Raw genomic sequence first — 17,940 nt, forward strand, 5'->3', positions numbered from 1 at the left:
AAATTAACAGTCACTAAGAAGTATCTCACATTCATCAATTAGAGGAAACACTTTAAATCTTTTTTAATCACAAAACAATATAATCACAAGGTCTTGGAGGAGAAGTCCATTACCTGCTATTAAGTTCACTTAGAGAATAGCCACTGCCATTACCAATGGTTACATGGAATAGACTTAGTTTTTGGGTACTTGCCAGGTTCTTATGGCCTGGATTGGCCACTGTTGGAAACAGGATGCTGGGCTTGATGGACCCTTGGTCTGACCCAGTATGGCATTTTCTTATGTTCTTATGCCCCTTTAACCCCTCGATCATCTAACGGTCCAACTGACTCCCTCACAGGCTTTCTGCTTCGGATATATTTTAAAAAGTTTTTACTGTGAGTTTTTGCCTCTACAGCCAACTTCTTTTCAAATTCTCTCTTAGCCTGTCTTATCAATGTCTTACATTTAACTTGCCAATGTTTATGCTTTATCCTATTTTCTTCTGTTGGATCCTTCTTCCAATTTTTGAATGAAGATCTTTTGGCTAAAATAGCTTCTTTCACCTCCCCTTTTAACCATGCCGGTAATCGTTTTGCCTTCTTTCCACCTTTCTTAATGTGTGGAATACATCTGGACTGTGCTTCTAGAATGGTATTTTTTAACAATGACCACGCCTCTTGCACACTTTTTACCTTTGTAGCTGCTCCTTTCAGTTTTTTTCGAACAATTTTTCTCATTTTATCAGTTTCCCTTTTGAAAGTTTAGCACGAGAGCTGTGGATTTGCTTACTGTCCCCCTTCCAGTCATTAAATCAAATTTGATCATATTATGATCACTATTGACAAGCGGCCCCACCACCATTACCTCTCTCACCAAGTCCTGTGCTCCACTGAGGATTAGATCTAAAATTGCTCCCTCTCTTGTTGGTTCCTGAACCAATTGCTCCATAAAGCTATCATTTATTCCATCCAGGAACTTTATATCTCTAGCATGTCCCAATGATACATTTACCCAGTCAATATTGGGGTAATTGAAATCTCCCATTATTACTGCACTACCAATTTGGTTAGCTTCCCTAATTTCTCTTAGCATTTCACTGTCCGTCTCACCATCTTGACCAGGTGGACGGTAGTATACCCCTATCACTGTAGTCTTCCCTGATACACAAGGGATTTCTACCCATAAAGATTCAATTGTGCATTTAGTCTCATGCAGGATGTTTATCCTGTTGGACTCTATGCCATCCCGGACATAAAGCACCACACCGCCTCCCGGGTGCTCCTCTCTGTCATTGCGATATAATTTGTACCCCAGTATAGCACTGTCCCATTGGTTATCCTCCTTCCACCATGTCTCTGAGATGCCAATTAAGTCTGTCATCATTTGCTGCTATACATTCTAATTCTCCCATCTTACTTCTTAGACTTCTGGCATTAGCATACAAACATTTGTTTGTTTTTTGTTTGTATTTTCATTCTGCTTTTTAATTGATAGGGATAAGTTAGAATTTTTTAGCTCAGGTGAGTTTTTAGTTACAGGCACTTGGACTACTTTTCTTATTATTGGAACCTCACTGTCGGGATGCCCTAATTCTAATGCATCATTAGTATCCTTTGAAGATACCTCTCTTCGAACCATGCGCTGCTGAGTGACTGTCGGCTTTCCCCTTTGTTCTAGTTTAAAAGCTGCTCTATCTCCTTTTTAAAGGTTAGCGCCAGCAGTCTGGTTCCACCCTGGTTAAGGTGGAGCCCATCCCTTTGGAAGAGATTCCCCCTTCCCCAAATGTTTGGGTACTTGCCAGGTACTTGTAGCCTGGATTGGCCATGGTTGGAAACAGGGTACTGGGCTTGATGGACCCTCGGTCTGACCCACTATGGTAACTTATGTTCTTCTGGCTTTCCCATAAAATATATGGCGCGAGCCCAAAACTGAAAAGCAAAACTGCTGACAAGAAAAGCTCCCCTCCCCGTCCTAGAATCAGCCAAAGAGCCACCAGCACCGGCGCTGAACATCCGGCATCTTACATTCTCGTCTACGGAGAACCTTTCATTCTGCCATCATGAAAATGATTCGCAGCTGTTGCACTTGGAATTTTCTTCCGATTATTATGGTAAGAAAGAAGCTGTAGATCCAGAGTGCAACCTCTCTCTCTTCTTACCTCTCCTTTTTGTCCAGCAGGGCCATTGGGACCCTACAAAAAAAAACAAATGAGATAAAGCTGTACAGTGCCGATGAAGGCTGCCTGGATAACGTTATCCGAATATTCAGCGACACTTATCTGGGAATATCCTTGGATAAAGTGATCCAGGGATCTTTGCTTCTCACTGGGCTTCTGAATGTTTAAAACAGTGGGGGGTACTGGCACCCCGATTTCCCCTGCCTTCGCGTTAATAAATCCAGGGGTCATGCGCAGCTCTGTCCCTACTCACTCCCCAAAGTGAAACCCAAGTCCCAGGCCAGGGGAGCACCCGCTCCACATTCTCTATTTAAAACAATGTTTGGGGGGGGGGGTGGGGGGCAGCAAATCCTCCTGCTGAGCTGACAGGTACCGGCACTTAATATTCATTTATTCACCGCACCACTCATTGAATATTAAGTGCTGGGAGCTGTCAGCCCAGTGGGGGGAGGCGAGAGCTTCTCTCCCTGTTGGGCTTAGTGGACACTTTTGAAGGTTCGGGGTGGGGGATTTAGGCCACCACATTTTATTTTTAAAAGGCGGGAGGCAGGGGGTGGAGCCGAGTGCCTCTGACCTGGTATTTGTCTATAACGCGGGGCAGAGGGAGGGAGGGAGGGCGGGGATCTGGCTCCACTCAGCAGTCTGCGTTTTTTATTCTTGTAAGAGGGAGGGGAGAGAGGGCATTGCCTGCGGGGGGGGGGGGGGGGGGGATATTAGGGATTGGGGTGTCAATGGCCTGCGCCTTGTTTTCCTTTAGGGTAGGAAGCTACTCAGTCAAGCAGAGTTACCAGGATGCCCGTGTCCAGCTAAAGCTGAAGGTCAGCCGTGTCCCAGGAAGCCCCGGCGCTGCTCACTTGTATCTGGGCAAGTTCTGTGCGGGTAAGGAGTGGCCCAGACAAAATTTAGATGGGGGCATGGGAGGAAATAGTTAAATCTCAGGCTTTGTCTGGAGAACGCTGAACATTATCTGGGCAAATCCTCGCAGTTTTTAAACATCCAGTGTTAATTATGCTTTTAAGAATCCTTTTCCCTGTTCGGGACAGAAGTTTTAAAGGGTTTGGGTGCCTAACTCCTCTGAAAGTGGACCAGGACTGCGTGCCTAACATAGTAATGGGGGCAGATAAAGACCGACGTAGGACCCCGTTTTCATCAGAAAGCGTGCTGCTCTGGGGCGCAGTTAGGGCGGGGAGAGCACTAAGCCCTTAGCGCTGACTTTCACTAATGGGCACCTTAATTTAGGGACCTAAATCCAGGTAAATGCATTGCAGGCCTGAATTTGGGTGAAAGTTTAGTCACCAAGGATTTTTTGAAAATTGACCCTAATGTGCGCTGTACTATAGGGGTCTGTTTCCTGCAGTGTGTTAAACAACCATAAATGAGTGTGAGTTTTGTGTGTTAGCCATCAGTTTAATGCCCGATGCATTCAAGCACATTATAGCAGAACATCTGGGTGTTCCAGACTGTATCACATTTCATTTCCATAATAATACATTGCACCAGGTTAGCCACATCCCTGCTATAACACTGAATGCAAACTCACCTTTAGCCAGTCTGTGCCCTGTGCATCTTCCACCAGCAACCAAATCCCTTCTAGCCATGCCATCCTATAACTCTAAATCCATATTACAGCACAGTAGGGCTGGGGGCTCTTGGTTTGGGTGTTACTTACTAGCTCTCCCTTCTCTCCTGGGAGCCCGTCAGAGCCAGCGATGCCCTGGAAGGAGAAACAAAAGTCTGAGTCCTGAAAGTTCTGACGCCTACCCGAGGCCTGGTGCTGTGCTAGAAATACTAATCCGATGTGCAGGAAAGACAGGGCCTTGGAAGCAGAGTGTGCGCTCCTAACAGGCTACCCCAGCAGAGGGTGCCGGTCAGCCAGTAATGCACACAGAGCATCCTGTTGCATCTTCTACCAGCACCTAAATCCCAATGTACACTCCCCTCTGTACAGCCACAGGTTAAATAAACTTTGTCTCCCAAAATTCCTGCATCCAGCTCAGACAAGAGATTACGCACCTGCCCTCGGACTGACCAGCACCCTGTGATACCCCTGCCCCTTAGCAGCTCCTCTGCATTACAAGCCGATAGAAGGGCCTTGCTGGATCTACACAAGCTTCTAAGCTCGAATGCACGTCTCGACTGTCTAGGACAACGAGCCTTTGGTTTTGAACTCATCTCACAGGATAGCTGGGTGTGGGAGATGCTTCCTCGGCTCAGGTCTCAATCTCTCGCTCTTTTAGAGGAGTCTGGAAAGACAGTGCTGCAGAGGAGAGCAACGGCAGTCCATGCAAATGAGAAGAGCGCCGGGCACCTGCGACTTGCACGTGCACAACACTCAGCTCACCTGGTCACCTCTGAGTCCAGAAACTCCAGCAGGACCCTGGAAGGAAAGGAGGGAGGGAAAACAATGTTAATGTGCATTCCTGCAACGGGAAAAAGATCTTGGAGTAACTGCGGACGAGGCGCTGAAACGCCAGCACGGAGTGTAGGAGCAGCCAGGCAAGCAGAAGGAATAGAAAGCAGAACTGCAAATGCTGTAATGGCTCTGCACGATTCCTGGCTGCTCACCCCACCTCAGAGAAAGAAAGAGAAGTGCAGGGAAAGGTACAGCAAAGGGCGACAACAATGATTCTGGGGATGGAGCAGCTTGGAGAAGAGGTGAGAGAGGGGATAAGACTGAGATTTATAAAATCAGGAGTGGGGTGTTACAGCTACCTAGGGAACGGTCATTTGCCTAGGTGATACGCCTTAAAACAAAGTTAAAACAAATTTAGGAAAAACATTTTTTCCAGTCAATTCGCAAATAGGTTCTGCAGTTTGTTGCCAGGAATGTGGTGGAGACTGGTGGCATCGCGAGGTTTGAAGAAGTCTCTGGAGGACAGGTCCAATAATACTTATCAGGAAGGCAGATTTGAAACACAGATTCATGATGGCAGAAAATGCCCGTGTGGCTACCAAGTCTGCCCATCCCCTCAACTGATTCAGCTTTACACTCCCTACGCTTATCCCAGGCTTCCTTGATTTCAGATGCTGGTTTTGTCTCCACCACCTTCACTGGGAGGCCGTTCCATGCATCCACCTCCCTCTCTGTAAAACAATAAAAATATTTCCTTATAAATCTCCTTATCCAGTGACCCCCCTCGTAACCTAGAGCCTCCTTTCCTTTGAAAAAAAACAACAAACACCTCTTATACTTTGATACCTCTGAGATATTTGAATGTCTCTATCCTATCTCCCTATCTCGCCTTTCCTCTAGGGTGCACACATTCAGATCTTTAAGTCTATCCCCATGTGCTTCAGAACAAAGACCATGTTAGTAGCCTCCCTCTGGAGCGACTCCATCCTGTTTCTATCCTTTTGAAGGTGGGGTCTCCAGAACTGTACTCAGTATCCCAAGTGAGGTCTCACCAGGGACCTACACAGGGGCAATGTCACCTCCCTTATTCTGCTGACCTTTCCTCTCCCTATGGGGCCAAGCAGCTTTCTGGCTTTTACCGTCATTTTATCCACCAGTTTGGCCTCCTTAAGATCATCAGATGTGATCACCCTCTTCCTTTGTGCTTAGAAGAATTTCACCCCCTGTACTGTACCTTGCCCTTGACCTAAATGCACAACTTTGAGGATTACCCTCTCTTACTTGTGGGAGTGATTTAGGATCTTCTGGCTACTTCTTTTCACATGACCCAGACTTGCCACTGTCAGAGAAGGCTGCTGGGCTCAGTGGACCATTAGTCTGACCCAGCACGGCCCTTCTTATGTTCCCATGTAAAACTGAGCGAGCTGTCAGCACACAGCAGCCCTGAAGTCTCGCAGTGGGGCGCCAGTGCCATTATCCAACTGAGGGAGTGATCAGCTCGCTGATAAGCAGCTTAGTCTAGGAAACCAATTCTGGTGAAAAAACGTTACCGGTTGGCTGGGACTCTTTGAGGAGTCAGAGTGAAGAGTTTTTACAAAACCTTCTACTGTTACTTTCAAAGTCCCCAAAATACAGATACTCTCCCCCTCCCCGGTGTGAGCTCTGTTATAAGAAACCCTCTTACATAGGGAATATTCCAAACTATCCCTACAGTGTTTGTCCATCGAAAACCGAATTATTTATTTATTTACTGCCGCCTCCTGCCCATTTGTCTCAGTTCATACAGCAGCAGACACGGAGTGTGCATGAATTGCACGGATCTGAACATTGGGCCTTACCCGCTCCCCAAATCCACCTCGAATTCCCGTTGGGCCAGCCAGGCCGGGATTGCCCATGCTCCCTTTCATGCCCTGCAGAGAATAGGGAATAAGGTGCAGCGGTTTCAAGGTACGAAGCCCATCAGCTTAATGTGCAATCATTTTAAGTGCAGTGCACACTTGCACTACTGCACAGCATATATGCATACAGTGCACAGTGTCATACGCAGTAATATGCATACAGTGCACAGTAACATACGCAGTAATATGCATACAGTGCACAGTGTCATACGCAGTAATATGCATACAGTGCACAGTGACATACGCAGTAATATGTATACAGTGCACAGTGACATACGCAGTAATATGCATACAGTGCACAGTAACATACGCAGTAATATGCATTAAACAGTTGCTTTCTGACCTGGAAGCCTTGGACACCAGGAACCCCTATTGAACCATGAAGTCCAACTTTACCCTAAGAAAAGGAAAGAACTGTTTTAGAAGTTTCACCAGCAGCAATGTCTTCTGTAAGGCCACAGAAAGCACAGCCCTGGGTGTGTTTTCCCCAGCATTGTGCAAGGGGCAGTGCGCCTCTCCTGGAAGCGTGCCGTGTTTGGCTGGCGAGGTGCAGACGAGAAACTTTCTGAAGTCCTTGAATGAGACAACCCAGTGCTGAAGGCGTTTCCCTGGAACTGGCAGGGGCAGTAAAGGTGGGAGCTCCTTCCTTCCTTAACGTGCCCCTGACCTGCGACGTGCCTTCGAGAGTGCAGTATGCTACTTACAGCTGGTCCACGCGGTCCGGCCTCGCCGCTCTCTCCGGGGGGCCCGGGATTACCCTGAAAGGAGAGGACATTGCGATTGCAGAAGATGTTGGTAACTTTGGAAGCCCGCCCCAGCACTAGCCATCGGGGATTTTACATGATTTTCTAAATCGGCATCAGGCAGAACAGTGAACACAAAGCGTGCCCCAGCTCTCCCTCGGGGGAAAGGAGGGAGAGTGCCGTTAGGGAGCGTGTGCCAGCGGCGCAGAGGTGAGCGAGACTCCAGTGTGGCAGGGGAGGGGTGGAGCTGCTGGACAGTGAGCCTGCGGCGTCTGGTGGAGATGAGAAAAGCGATCTCACAATCCCCACAGAATGAGGGGGAGAAGAGAGAACGGGTAGCAAATGTGGAGACAAGGAAGGAGATGCTGAGCACAGAACATTACTGGGTAGCAGGCTCCATCAAGCCATAGCAATGAGATCTGCAGCACGCGGCTCCTTCAGCTTGAAACCCACCCGCGGTAATCCCACAACCTGCTGCGTGCAACCCATGAGCTCTTCTCACAAACACAATTCACGAAACTCAACCTCACCACCCTGCAGCCTACCCGAACCTTATCTGCATCCTCCCACAAACCCAGCGCCTGGAGTCCACCAGTACCATGCCACAAACGGGCTTTTCTCCCATTCTGTGTCTAAGGGGAAAATGCTTAGTAAATAAGGCCCTAACTTTGTACCTGAGGCAGTGGAGGATAAAGGTTACAAGGAAGCAGCAGTGGGATTTGACCCCTGGCTTCCCTGGTGTGCAGCCCTCTGCTCTAACCACTGAATACACAGCTTTCAGCAATGCCATTTCACAAACCCCAGGTGCCAGTGCGAGAATTTGAGCTTTGTGTCGTGTGGCTTCCTCAGGAGAGCCGAGATCCTCCCACGCTCTGCAAGCTCTGGTATCTCCCACATGAGATTTATTCCTGCCACGCTGCAGCTGGAAGAGGCGTTTTTACAGGACCAGTAACATTAAGGTGAGTCAGGGCACCATGTTAATCTCCCTGAACTCAGAGGAAGGAAGGTGAAACCTTTTTATTGGGCTGGTTTCATCCATTTCCTGACTAGCTTTAGGAGGTTTCACTCCCTTCCTGAGGCCGGGCCGCAGCAGGCCCAGACACTCTGGGGTAGGAGCGTGTGCGACAGAACAAGCTGCTCGATAAGCCAATAAAAAGGGATCGCCTGATATTTTCTTTTGTTGTTGACCTTATTTCTGCCTCTTGAAAGGAGAAATGAGAGCTTTAACGTCAAGGCGCTTTGCTAAATGACGTTTTACAGGAGTATTTTCCAAACGGTGGAATAACAAGCGGTAGCAGTGTACGCTGAACATTTTTTTTTTTTTATTATTTTGTTTGTTTCATCGATTTAAAATGAAACAAACAAGAAGCGAACCTCTCCCCCCCCCAAAAAAAAAAGCAAAGCAAAAAACGACACAAAAAGTGAGTCTGCCCCCCTCCCCCTCTGCCACTGCCACCACCGTCACCAAAGCCCCCGACAGCACCCTCGGGACTCCGGATCTAAGGGCAGGAGCGATCCCAGTGCGGCGCCAGCTGGCCGTGACCCCGTACAGAGGAATCTCCGCGCCTCTCTCTCTCTGTGCCACAAAATACTGCTGGCCTCAAGGCCAACGGGGGCCATTTTGAGACGGAGGCTGGGTGGGGGAGGACCGACCGGGGATTGCTCCTGCCCTTTCGATTCACGGATGGGGTAAGTGGGTTGGGTGGTAGGCGTAGGCTGCTGTGGAGGACACCGCTGCCATATTTTCTAAACAAAGTGTAAACAAGCAAACTTTTGTTTTGGTTTTGTTTTGTTTTTTGTTTCATTTTGGTTTCCAAATGTCATTGAAATCCCCCATCCCTTGACGCGGTCATTCTGTGCAGGCGAGATACGTACAGGGATGCCCGGCTCTCCGGATGGACCCGCCTCTCCCGACTCCCCGGCGTTGCCCTGCAGGGAGAAAGCATCAGTTAGGTTTTTAAGTCATTGCCAAGGCTGACCCCCCCCAATCACTCCCTCAGGAGTCAAACTAACGGATAAAATGTGCAAAAGAAATCAAACTTCCCGAAGTGCGGAGAGCGTAGGGCAGGGGACCCCTTCATCTCCCTCCTGCGGCAGAGAAGGCACCGCTGCCCTAGCAGTCAGAGAGAGAGATGGCACCACTTACCCGCTGCCCCTTTTCACCCCCGGCACCCGCTGTTCCAGGCAGCCCCTAGAAAACAAACCCCACAGGGTCAGAGAGAGGGCAGGAAAGAAGACGCCGTCAGCGAGATCATCTTGTCCAATACTCACAGATAAACAGCACGGAAGGGGAGACCCCAAAAAACAAACAATCGCTTTTCTTTCCTATTTCCAGAGCCGGATTCGGTTATTTCTGAGAAAGGAATCAGTTACTGGGTCTAAAACTGCGAGTGTATCTTGCACCCACGGATAAACAGTCGGGCGTAATACGAGCAAATGTCATCTCTAGAGCCCTCTGCCTACGACCCTCGCGCTGCGCTAGTGCTGGCCACCTCTGCCGCAGGAACCAATGACGCCGTGCGGCTTAGCGAGTCTGTCGCATGCGCACAGAGCCCTTAGTAACCAGACTGACTTTAACCACCGGGAGGCCTGCGCTCTAAGCCCTATCCTCAGAGGCAGGAGGCCTGGGGCTCTGCTCTCTCAACCGATCTTCCAAAGCTCAGAAAGAAAAGGGCCAGAAATCACATCGTTTGGGTTCCGGGCAGATCCGCTCTGCCAGGACAGGGTAAACAAACTCTCACACGGCTGATGACTCCACAGCCTTCCTTCCCTTAGCTCAAACCAGCAATGACGCCAACAAGGTGAGGCGCTCGGCTCTCTCTTTTGCGGACCTGGGCTTCAGGGCTGCCCTTTTACTTTTTCTTCCAAAACGCAGATGCCTAGCCATATGACAGGTTGAGCAGCCAGAGAAAAGCTGAGGCACTCTCCTCCCACCCTCCAGACCAGAAAGATCCAGATACTCACAGGGAGTCCACCGGGTCCCTTCTCTCCAGGAATCCCGCCAAGGCCAGAGTCTCCCTGTGAAGAGGCAGAGGGTCAGCATGAGAGCAGTTTCCTTCCAGGGCCCCCCCACAGCTGGGAGAGTATTTCTCATTAACCCCCAAACCTACGACACACGGGATGGCCGAGTGTGGGCCAAGCCCCCCTCTCCCTGCACACGCCTCACACGGAAACCCAAAATGCACCCACTCTTTATTTCTATTCCCCAGTTAATTAATGAAATAGATTTTATCTCGTTAATGTACACTTAGGCCTGAGTAAGAGTCGTCCAGGGCCCAACTACTGGAAAAGTAACACAGGAGGTCAAGTGGTGTGCGTGTGAAACCCCATCTGTTCCTGTCCTGTTCAGTAGGACTTGTATTTCATAGCTTATCATCATCAGAATCAGCGAGACAAGAAACCCAGCTGCTGACGCTGGTCCCTGGCAGTGTCCATCCCCACCAGGGACTCCATAAAGAGGATGAAACGAGCACCATTTAACCTTCTGAGGCCTCTATGAGGAATGAAAGCACGTCCCACACTCTCTTCCCAGCAATAATCCACACTGGGGACTGCCACGAGATATTGTCCCTTTCTCCTGCATTTCTTGAAATGTAATCCTGCTTCATTCAGAAACTTGCTCATGGCAGATTCTAGCAACTACACGTGACAACACTGAATTAGGTGAAACAGGTGGGACCATGCAGCAAATGGACACTGAGGCAAAACAGTACTGCAGCCATCTCTGGGGTGGATTCTACAGCAACTAAATTCAGTGCAAGCAACCATCTCAGAGGAGAGACGAGGAGAGAGGCTCAATGATGTGTTTATTAAAAATGTTGTACACTGCATGGCCAGTAAATATACTATAAAACATGCACAATAAAAGAAAACCAAGAAGGACAAGAACAGATCAGCACAACAGCAAATAACACAAAACATATCATAAAGAATCACTCCCAGACCCCAACCTCACTTACTGGCGCCCCAACCACCACCTCAACAATTCATAAACCCCCGAAAATGGGAAAAGAGAAGCTTTAAGCAGCTTCCTAAATTTAAGGTCATTTCCTTCATTCCTCGCCAACCCAGGAAACTCTTCCAAAGCTGGGGTGCCACGGATGGAAAGGCATCGAAATGTAAAACCGCGAAGCCCGAAACAAGCGGCCTGGCTCATGCCTGCTATTATCCCTAAGTACCGAGGGCCACTGAACTACAGATAATGCAATAGGGAACCAAAGTAAGGTCCCTCCCAGTCCCCCCACACAGCAGCCTCATGGGCAACCCTATCAAAAGCCCTTCACAATGCTCTAAAGATCATACCGAGATCTTAACTGCTCCACTGGCCAAGAACGGCTTCGGGTGCCCAAGACTTTGGAGCTATAAATCCGTCCTTTCACATTGCACATTCACTACCACCCCCAGACTTCTCACTTTATCTGACGTCACAGTGCTCCTAATGCTGGGTTTGGTAATCCTTCCCCACACCCAAAATCTCAGTTTTTGAAAACTTCAGTACTATATTACTGTTATTATCAGTTGGTGAATAATGTGGATAAAGGTGAACCGGTAGATGTAGTGTATTTGGATTTTCAGAAGGCGTTTGACAAAGTCCCTCATGAGAGGCTTCTAAGAAAACTAAAAAAGTCATGGGATAGGAGGCGATGTCCTTTCGTGGATTACAAACTGGTTAAAAGACAGGAAACAGAGAGTAGGATTAAATGGTCAATTTTCTCAGTGGAAAAGGGTAAACAGTGGAGTGCCTCAGGGATCTGTACTTGGACCAGTGCTTTTCAATATATTTATAAATGATCTAGAAAGAAATACGACGAGTGAGGTTATCAAATTTGCGGATGATACAAAATTATTCAGAGTAGTTAAATCACAAGCAGATTGTGAAACATTACAGGAGGACCTTGCAAGACTGGAAGATTGGGCATCCATATGGCAGATGAAATTTAATGGGGATAAGTGCAAGGTGATGCATATAGGGAAAAATAACCCATGCTATAATTACACAATGTTAGGTTCCATATTAGGAGCTACCACCCAGGAAAAAGATCTAGGCATCATAGTGGATAATACTTTGAAATCGTTGGCTCAGTGTGCTGCGGCAGTCAAAAAAGCAAACAGAATGTTGGGAATTATTAGGAAGGGAATGGTGAATAAAACGGAAAATGTCATAATGCCTCTGTATCGCTCCATGGTGAGACCGCACCTTGAATACTGAGTACAATTCTGGTCGCCGCATCTCAAAAAAGATATAATTGCGATGGAGAAGGTACAGAGAAGGGCTACCAAAATGATAAGGGGAATGGAACAGCTCCCCTATGAGGAAAGACTAAAGAGGTTAGGACTTTTCAGCTTGGAGAAGAGACGGCTGAGGGGGGGATATGATAGAGGTCTTTAAGATCATGAGAGGTCTTGAACGAGTAGATGTGAATCGGTTATTTACACTTTTGGATAATAGAAGGACTAGGGGGCACTCCATGAAGTTAGCAAGTAGCACATTTAAGACTAATCAGAGAAAATTCTTTTTCACTCAACGCACAATAAAGCTCTGGAATTTGTTGCCAGAGGATGTGGTTAGTGCAGTTAGTGTAGCTGGGTTCAAAAAAGGTTTGGATAAGTTCTTGGAGGAGAAGTCCATTAACTGCTATTAATCAAGTGTACTTAGGGAATAGCCACTGCTATTAATTGCATCAGTAGCATGAGATCTTCTTGGTGTTTGGGTAATTGCCAGGTTCTTGTGGCCTGGATTGGCCACTGTTGGAAACAGGATGCTGGGCTTGATGGACCCTTGGTCTGACCCAGCATGGCAATTTCTTATGTTCTTACCTGGTTATTTACCCAATGCCTGCATATCAGTGGGGTATTGATATGCAGATATTAGGGGAAAAGCGCAGGACCACTTCTAAGGCCAAGTCCAAAAGCAAAGCACGTCAAACAGCAGCATTGTCTGAATTATCAAGAAAGCTGCTCACCCTATAAAAATGTTGCCAACAGTAATTTTGTTTTGAGTTTGACATTTGCTTGGTTTTGATAATATTACAACCCCTAACAGAAGGCATGGGGATAACCTGCATGGAGCAGCAGTTACTACCCTTAACAGAAACATGGGGGTAATCTGCATGGAGCAGCAGTTACTACCCTTAACAGAAACATGGGGGTAACCTGCATGGAGCGGCAGTTACTGCCCTTAACAGAAACATGGAGGTAACCTGCACGGAGCAGCAGTTACTACCCTTAACAGAAACATGGGGGTAACCTGCACGGAGCAGCAGTTACTACCCTTAACAGAAACATGGGGGTAATCTGCATGGAGCGGCAGTTACTGCCCTTAACAGAAACATGGGGGTGACCTGCACAGAGCGGCAGTTACTACTCTAAACAGAAGGCATGGGGGTAACCTGCATGGAGCAGCAGTTACTACCCTTAACAGAAACATGGGGGTAACCTGCATGCAGCGGCAGATACTACCCTTAACAGAAGGCATGGGGGTAACCTGCATGCAGCGGCAGATACTACCCTTAACAGAAGGCATGGGGGTAACCTGCACAGAGCAGGCAGTTACTATCCTTAACAGAAACATGGGGGTAACCTGCACAGAGCGTCAGTTACTACCCTCAACAGAAAGCATGGGGGTAACCTGCACGGAGCAGCAGTTACTACCCTTAACAGAAGGCATGGGGGTAACCTGCACAGAGCAGGCAGTTACTACCCTCAACAGAAAGCATGGGGGTAACCTGCATGGAGCGGCAGTTACTACCCTTAACAGAAAGCATGGGGGTAACCTGCACAGAGTAGGCATTACTACTCTGTGCAGGTTGTCCGGGGCAGATTGAGGACCATTTGGTCTATTTCTGCTGACATTACTATGTTACTGTGTAAGAGTACCCAGGGCTACAGCGCCTAGCCTATACTGTCTCCCTTGCAAGGAAATTTCTCTCATGGATATTCATGGGGGATATCTTGAAAACCCAACAGGCTGGGAGTCCCCAGGACAACTTTGGGAGCCACTACTATAGCTGATTTACAGCAGGGGTAGGCAACTCTGGTCCTTGTTGCACATGCCGGCTGGGTTTTCAAGATATCCACACTGAATATTCATGAGATACATTAGCATGCTCTAACTCTATTGCATGCAAATGCATCTCATGCATATTCATGATGTGCTGAAAACCCAGCCAGCTTGCAGCACTCGAGAACCAGAGTTGCCTACCCCTGGAGAGAGCCAGGACCTTAATCCACGCCTTGACTTCTGCACCCTATCCCTAAGCAGGATGTCACGGGGGTACAAACCTTCTCACCATCGATTCCGGGATTTCCATCTCGCCCGTCATGTCCAGGCATCCCCTGTAACAGAGCAGGAAGCACAGCACTGAGGTCACCAGCATTCAGCCCTCTGCAAGTTCCCTGGTATTGCACAGCAAGTATCGCCCCTGTGTAATAAGATGCACCAGACTGCACGCACACATTTGTTATGGGTAAGCTTGATTCCCAAGGTAGCAAGGAGTTTGAAACGTGCACACAAACCAGAGTGAAAATAGGAGCTCCTACTGAGGAAGGCATTGGCTCTTACTCCCCAGGGCAGAGAGGCGTCCTGGCTTACTCCCAGTCAGAGGTGGAGTAAAGTTTCCGGGGCTAGTCTAAGTCTATGTGACTGAATCTGGAGTTCATGCTGCCAGTGTACTGTACTGGGGATCTAAGTGCATAAAATATGATTTATCTGGGTTTTGTGCACCCAACCTATGAGCAGAAATGTTATACTCCTAGCTCAGATATTTTGCTCACAATTCTTAGGGGCACAAATTGCTTTTTTTTATGCACACAAAACATGGTTCTGCTTCTGCCACACATTGTGTGCGCATTAACCATAATCTGTGTGCAAAACATGAATCGTGTGCAGAGGTCCTGTTCTGTGCCCCTAAACAATGTACCTAAATCATGTTTGTGCGTGCTGTTCATTTTTAGTGATGAAGGGGATCACGGGAGTGAATGGAATGGGAATGGGTAGGGAGCGGGAATCCGACTGTCCTATCACATCTTCAGGGATACTTCTGATGAATATCTGCAACCAACAGGACAAGTGCTTACAGGTTCTCCTATGGGTCCAGCAGATCCAGGCATTCCTTTCGGACCAGGTCTACCCTGCAAATAAACAGCAAGTTACAGATCAACCAGTATTTAAAACCTACCCCACACTAACCTCCTTCTTCCCACTCTCGAACATGAGCCCCAGTCTACCTCTGCACCCCCCCCCCCCCCCTCTGTCATGAGAGAGTAAGTTCTCAGCCCAACTCTGAATCCCTGGAGCACTCGGTGACTCCTAAGCCACCTCGGGATGCGCTGGGTACTCTGAGAGTGATCCCCTACTCTCAACCCACTCAGGGATTCAGAGTTTGCCTTAGTAGAGAGCACATTCCTGTTAACTAGGGAAGGCTGTCCCCTCCCCTATGCATGAGCCATCCGAAAATGTTTTATTTTACTTACATCACCACCTTTGGGACCCATGAAGCCTTGATGCCCTCGAACTCCCTGGTCTCCCTTGATTTAAAGGAGGAGAAGACATTGCATTACTCACAAAAGCAAAATTCAAACCTTTTGATCTTATTCAGACTGGAGCACGATGCAGCCTGCCTCCTGCTTCCAAAGGAGTCAAAATTAACTGCATTTCCTCTATGGACATTTTGGTGTCATGCTACAGAATGTGTGCTCCTTTGCGGCTTAGAGACGTATAAATGCATTTCAGCAATCTCGGTAGTAATTTACCAATAGTCAAGCAGCTGCTAATTATCAAGCTTAAAAGTTACATTTTGTCAAAGACAGATGTACACAACGAGGTCCATATTCAGAAGCATTTAGACAGAACTCAGAAGTTATCCAGTTAATGAATATGTGGGGAGGAGAGCATGAGGGTGGGTGTAGAAGCGGAGGGTGTGTTAGAGAGGAACGGGGGATGACCTGGGGGAAAGGGAGAAAGACAGATAGCAGGAGCACAAAAGCTGTGCTAATCTCCTCCCCTGCATGTCTGACCTCCGGCCACTAGAGGCAGCATTCTACAAACATTTATAAAAGAGTTAAGCAATAGGACGGCCTACGGAGGTTAAGAGTGGCAGGTGGTTTGCCATAGAGAGTGACTATTAATGAATAAAAAATCAATACATACAGCTTTCCCAGGAGGTCCGGGAGGTCCAGGGGGTCCTCGGAAGCCTGGGTCTCCCTGTGCCAAGATGAAAGAAGTTAGCATTTGACGGAATCACTTCCCATTTCAACAATCAAACCCCCCCCCCCCCCCCCTTAGCTGAGGAACCCCAAATTTTACTTACTCTGTCCCCATGAGTACCTTGTGGCCCAATAAAGCCCTGCAGACCTCGTAGCCCCTAAAAACAAAAGTCGAGACCAATCAAACTCCGGTTTGCAGTAGAGACACGGGCAGGTCACATATAGAAGACATGAATGACAAACTTGGATTGTGAGCCCTCTGGGGACAGGGAAATACCTGCAGTACCCGCATGTAATCTGCTTCGAAGCGCCGAAAAAAGTGCGAAAAGCGGAGTATTAAAATCTAAAGAAAGAAAAAGAAAGAAAGAAATGGCAAGGTGGGCCGAGTGCCAGCACAGAGCACTGCCTTCCAGTCCCAGCCATTTCTTCTTACCACACAGTGTGAGGTCCCTGCAAGGCTTGGGTTACGTCCATACAAATGAGGAAAGCCTAGAAATTAAAGGGTGAGATTAACTTTCAAAAACCCCCTCTCATTTTCTTGAAAAGTGAAGGCTCTATAACTTCCAGAAAAAGATGGGCACATGATTCAGGAGCGGGGCCGTGAGCCTGACCGGCAGCAGGAAGCGCCATCCCCCGCCTGGTCGCATGCCACCGAGTCCTCGACCCCGGCTCGGAAATTCGATGGCAGGTGGTTTAAAACTGTGGCTTTCTGTGTGCGACTTCAGGAAAGTTGCTTTATCTCCTTGGAGAAACACAGAGGATGACGACGGATAAAGAGCACAGGGCCCATCCGCATCTCCTGCTCAGCTTCACAGCCCCTTCTTCTCCCTCGCAAATCCCCTGTGCTTGTCTCGTGCGGCTCTTCAGCTCCGATACCGTCCTTGGTTCCAGCACCTCCAGGCATCCACCACCTTTTCACCCTCCTCCCAGAGGCTTCCTTCCATTCAAAGAGGGTCACCCAGCTCTTGTGCATTTAGACCTTTCAAACATTTGAAAAGCTCTCATCGTGTACCCTCTTTCCCTCCTGTCCTGCCAGGTTTTACAGTGTTAGACCTTTGTGTCTTTCCCTCTATGCTTTATGATGAAAATCGTTGACCATTTTAGTAGCCGCCCTCTGATCACGTCCATCTTGTTTATAGGCTTCTGAGCGTGCACTCAAGGGGCCAAAGCAATAAGCCATGTGTTTGCATGTGCCGGGGCTCCAGGCCCCCCGGGGTCCCCTAAGTAGTAACAGCTCCACCCGCTGCTGATGGGTTCCAGCTGGGGGGGGGTGGGGGGGGAAAGCCGGTCCGATTCCAGCGATTCCGATGGGAGGGAAAAGGACCTCAAGGCCCAGTCTGGTACGGCTGACTCAGTGGGAGGAGGAGGAGGAAGCTCAGGGCACAATCCAGGAGGAACAGGGGCAGAACCAGCAGCTTTGCCAAACTGAACCCCGAGCAGCGTTAATATGTTCTGTGCGTATAAAATAGTTTCACGCGCATAAAAACAGCTTTCATGTGCACAAATGATCTTTTTATGCATGGAAATCTAACTCTTCTCAGAGCTAATTTTACAACACCTGTGACCAGGAGCCAAATCTCCAGC

At 48.2% G+C, this 17,940-nt stretch overlaps 1 protein-coding gene across 2 annotated transcripts in view; it reads right to left on the minus strand.

The window, feature by feature from the left end:
* The window catches only part of COL9A3 (collagen type IX alpha 3 chain), a 103,238-nt gene that overhangs the window by 43,550 nt on the left and 41,748 nt on the right, over positions 1-17,940 (minus strand). For both annotated transcript variants that reach the window (XM_029611944.1, XM_029611943.1), the window contains 14 exons: positions 16,461-16,514; positions 16,301-16,354; positions 15,625-15,678; positions 15,229-15,282; positions 14,434-14,487; positions 10,117-10,170; positions 9,299-9,343; positions 9,028-9,081; positions 7,114-7,167; positions 6,753-6,806; positions 6,350-6,421; positions 4,500-4,535; positions 3,828-3,872; positions 2,141-2,173 (listed from right to left, as the gene is read on the minus strand). In XM_029611944.1, coding sequence (XP_029467804.1) covers positions 2,141-2,173; positions 3,828-3,872; positions 4,500-4,535; positions 6,350-6,421; positions 6,753-6,806; positions 7,114-7,167; positions 9,028-9,081; positions 9,299-9,343; positions 10,117-10,170; positions 14,434-14,487; positions 15,229-15,282; positions 15,625-15,678; positions 16,301-16,354; positions 16,461-16,514 — 717 coding nt within the window. The remainder of the gene's footprint in view (positions 1-2,140; positions 2,174-3,827; positions 3,873-4,499; positions 4,536-6,349; positions 6,422-6,752; positions 6,807-7,113; positions 7,168-9,027; positions 9,082-9,298; positions 9,344-10,116; positions 10,171-14,433; positions 14,488-15,228; positions 15,283-15,624; positions 15,679-16,300; positions 16,355-16,460; positions 16,515-17,940) is intronic.

The sequence above is a fragment of the Rhinatrema bivittatum genome, chromosome 8 (genome assembly GCF_901001135.1).
Source record: "Rhinatrema bivittatum chromosome 8, aRhiBiv1.1, whole genome shotgun sequence".
NCBI lineage: Eukaryota > Metazoa > Chordata > Amphibia > Gymnophiona > Rhinatrematidae > Rhinatrema > Rhinatrema bivittatum.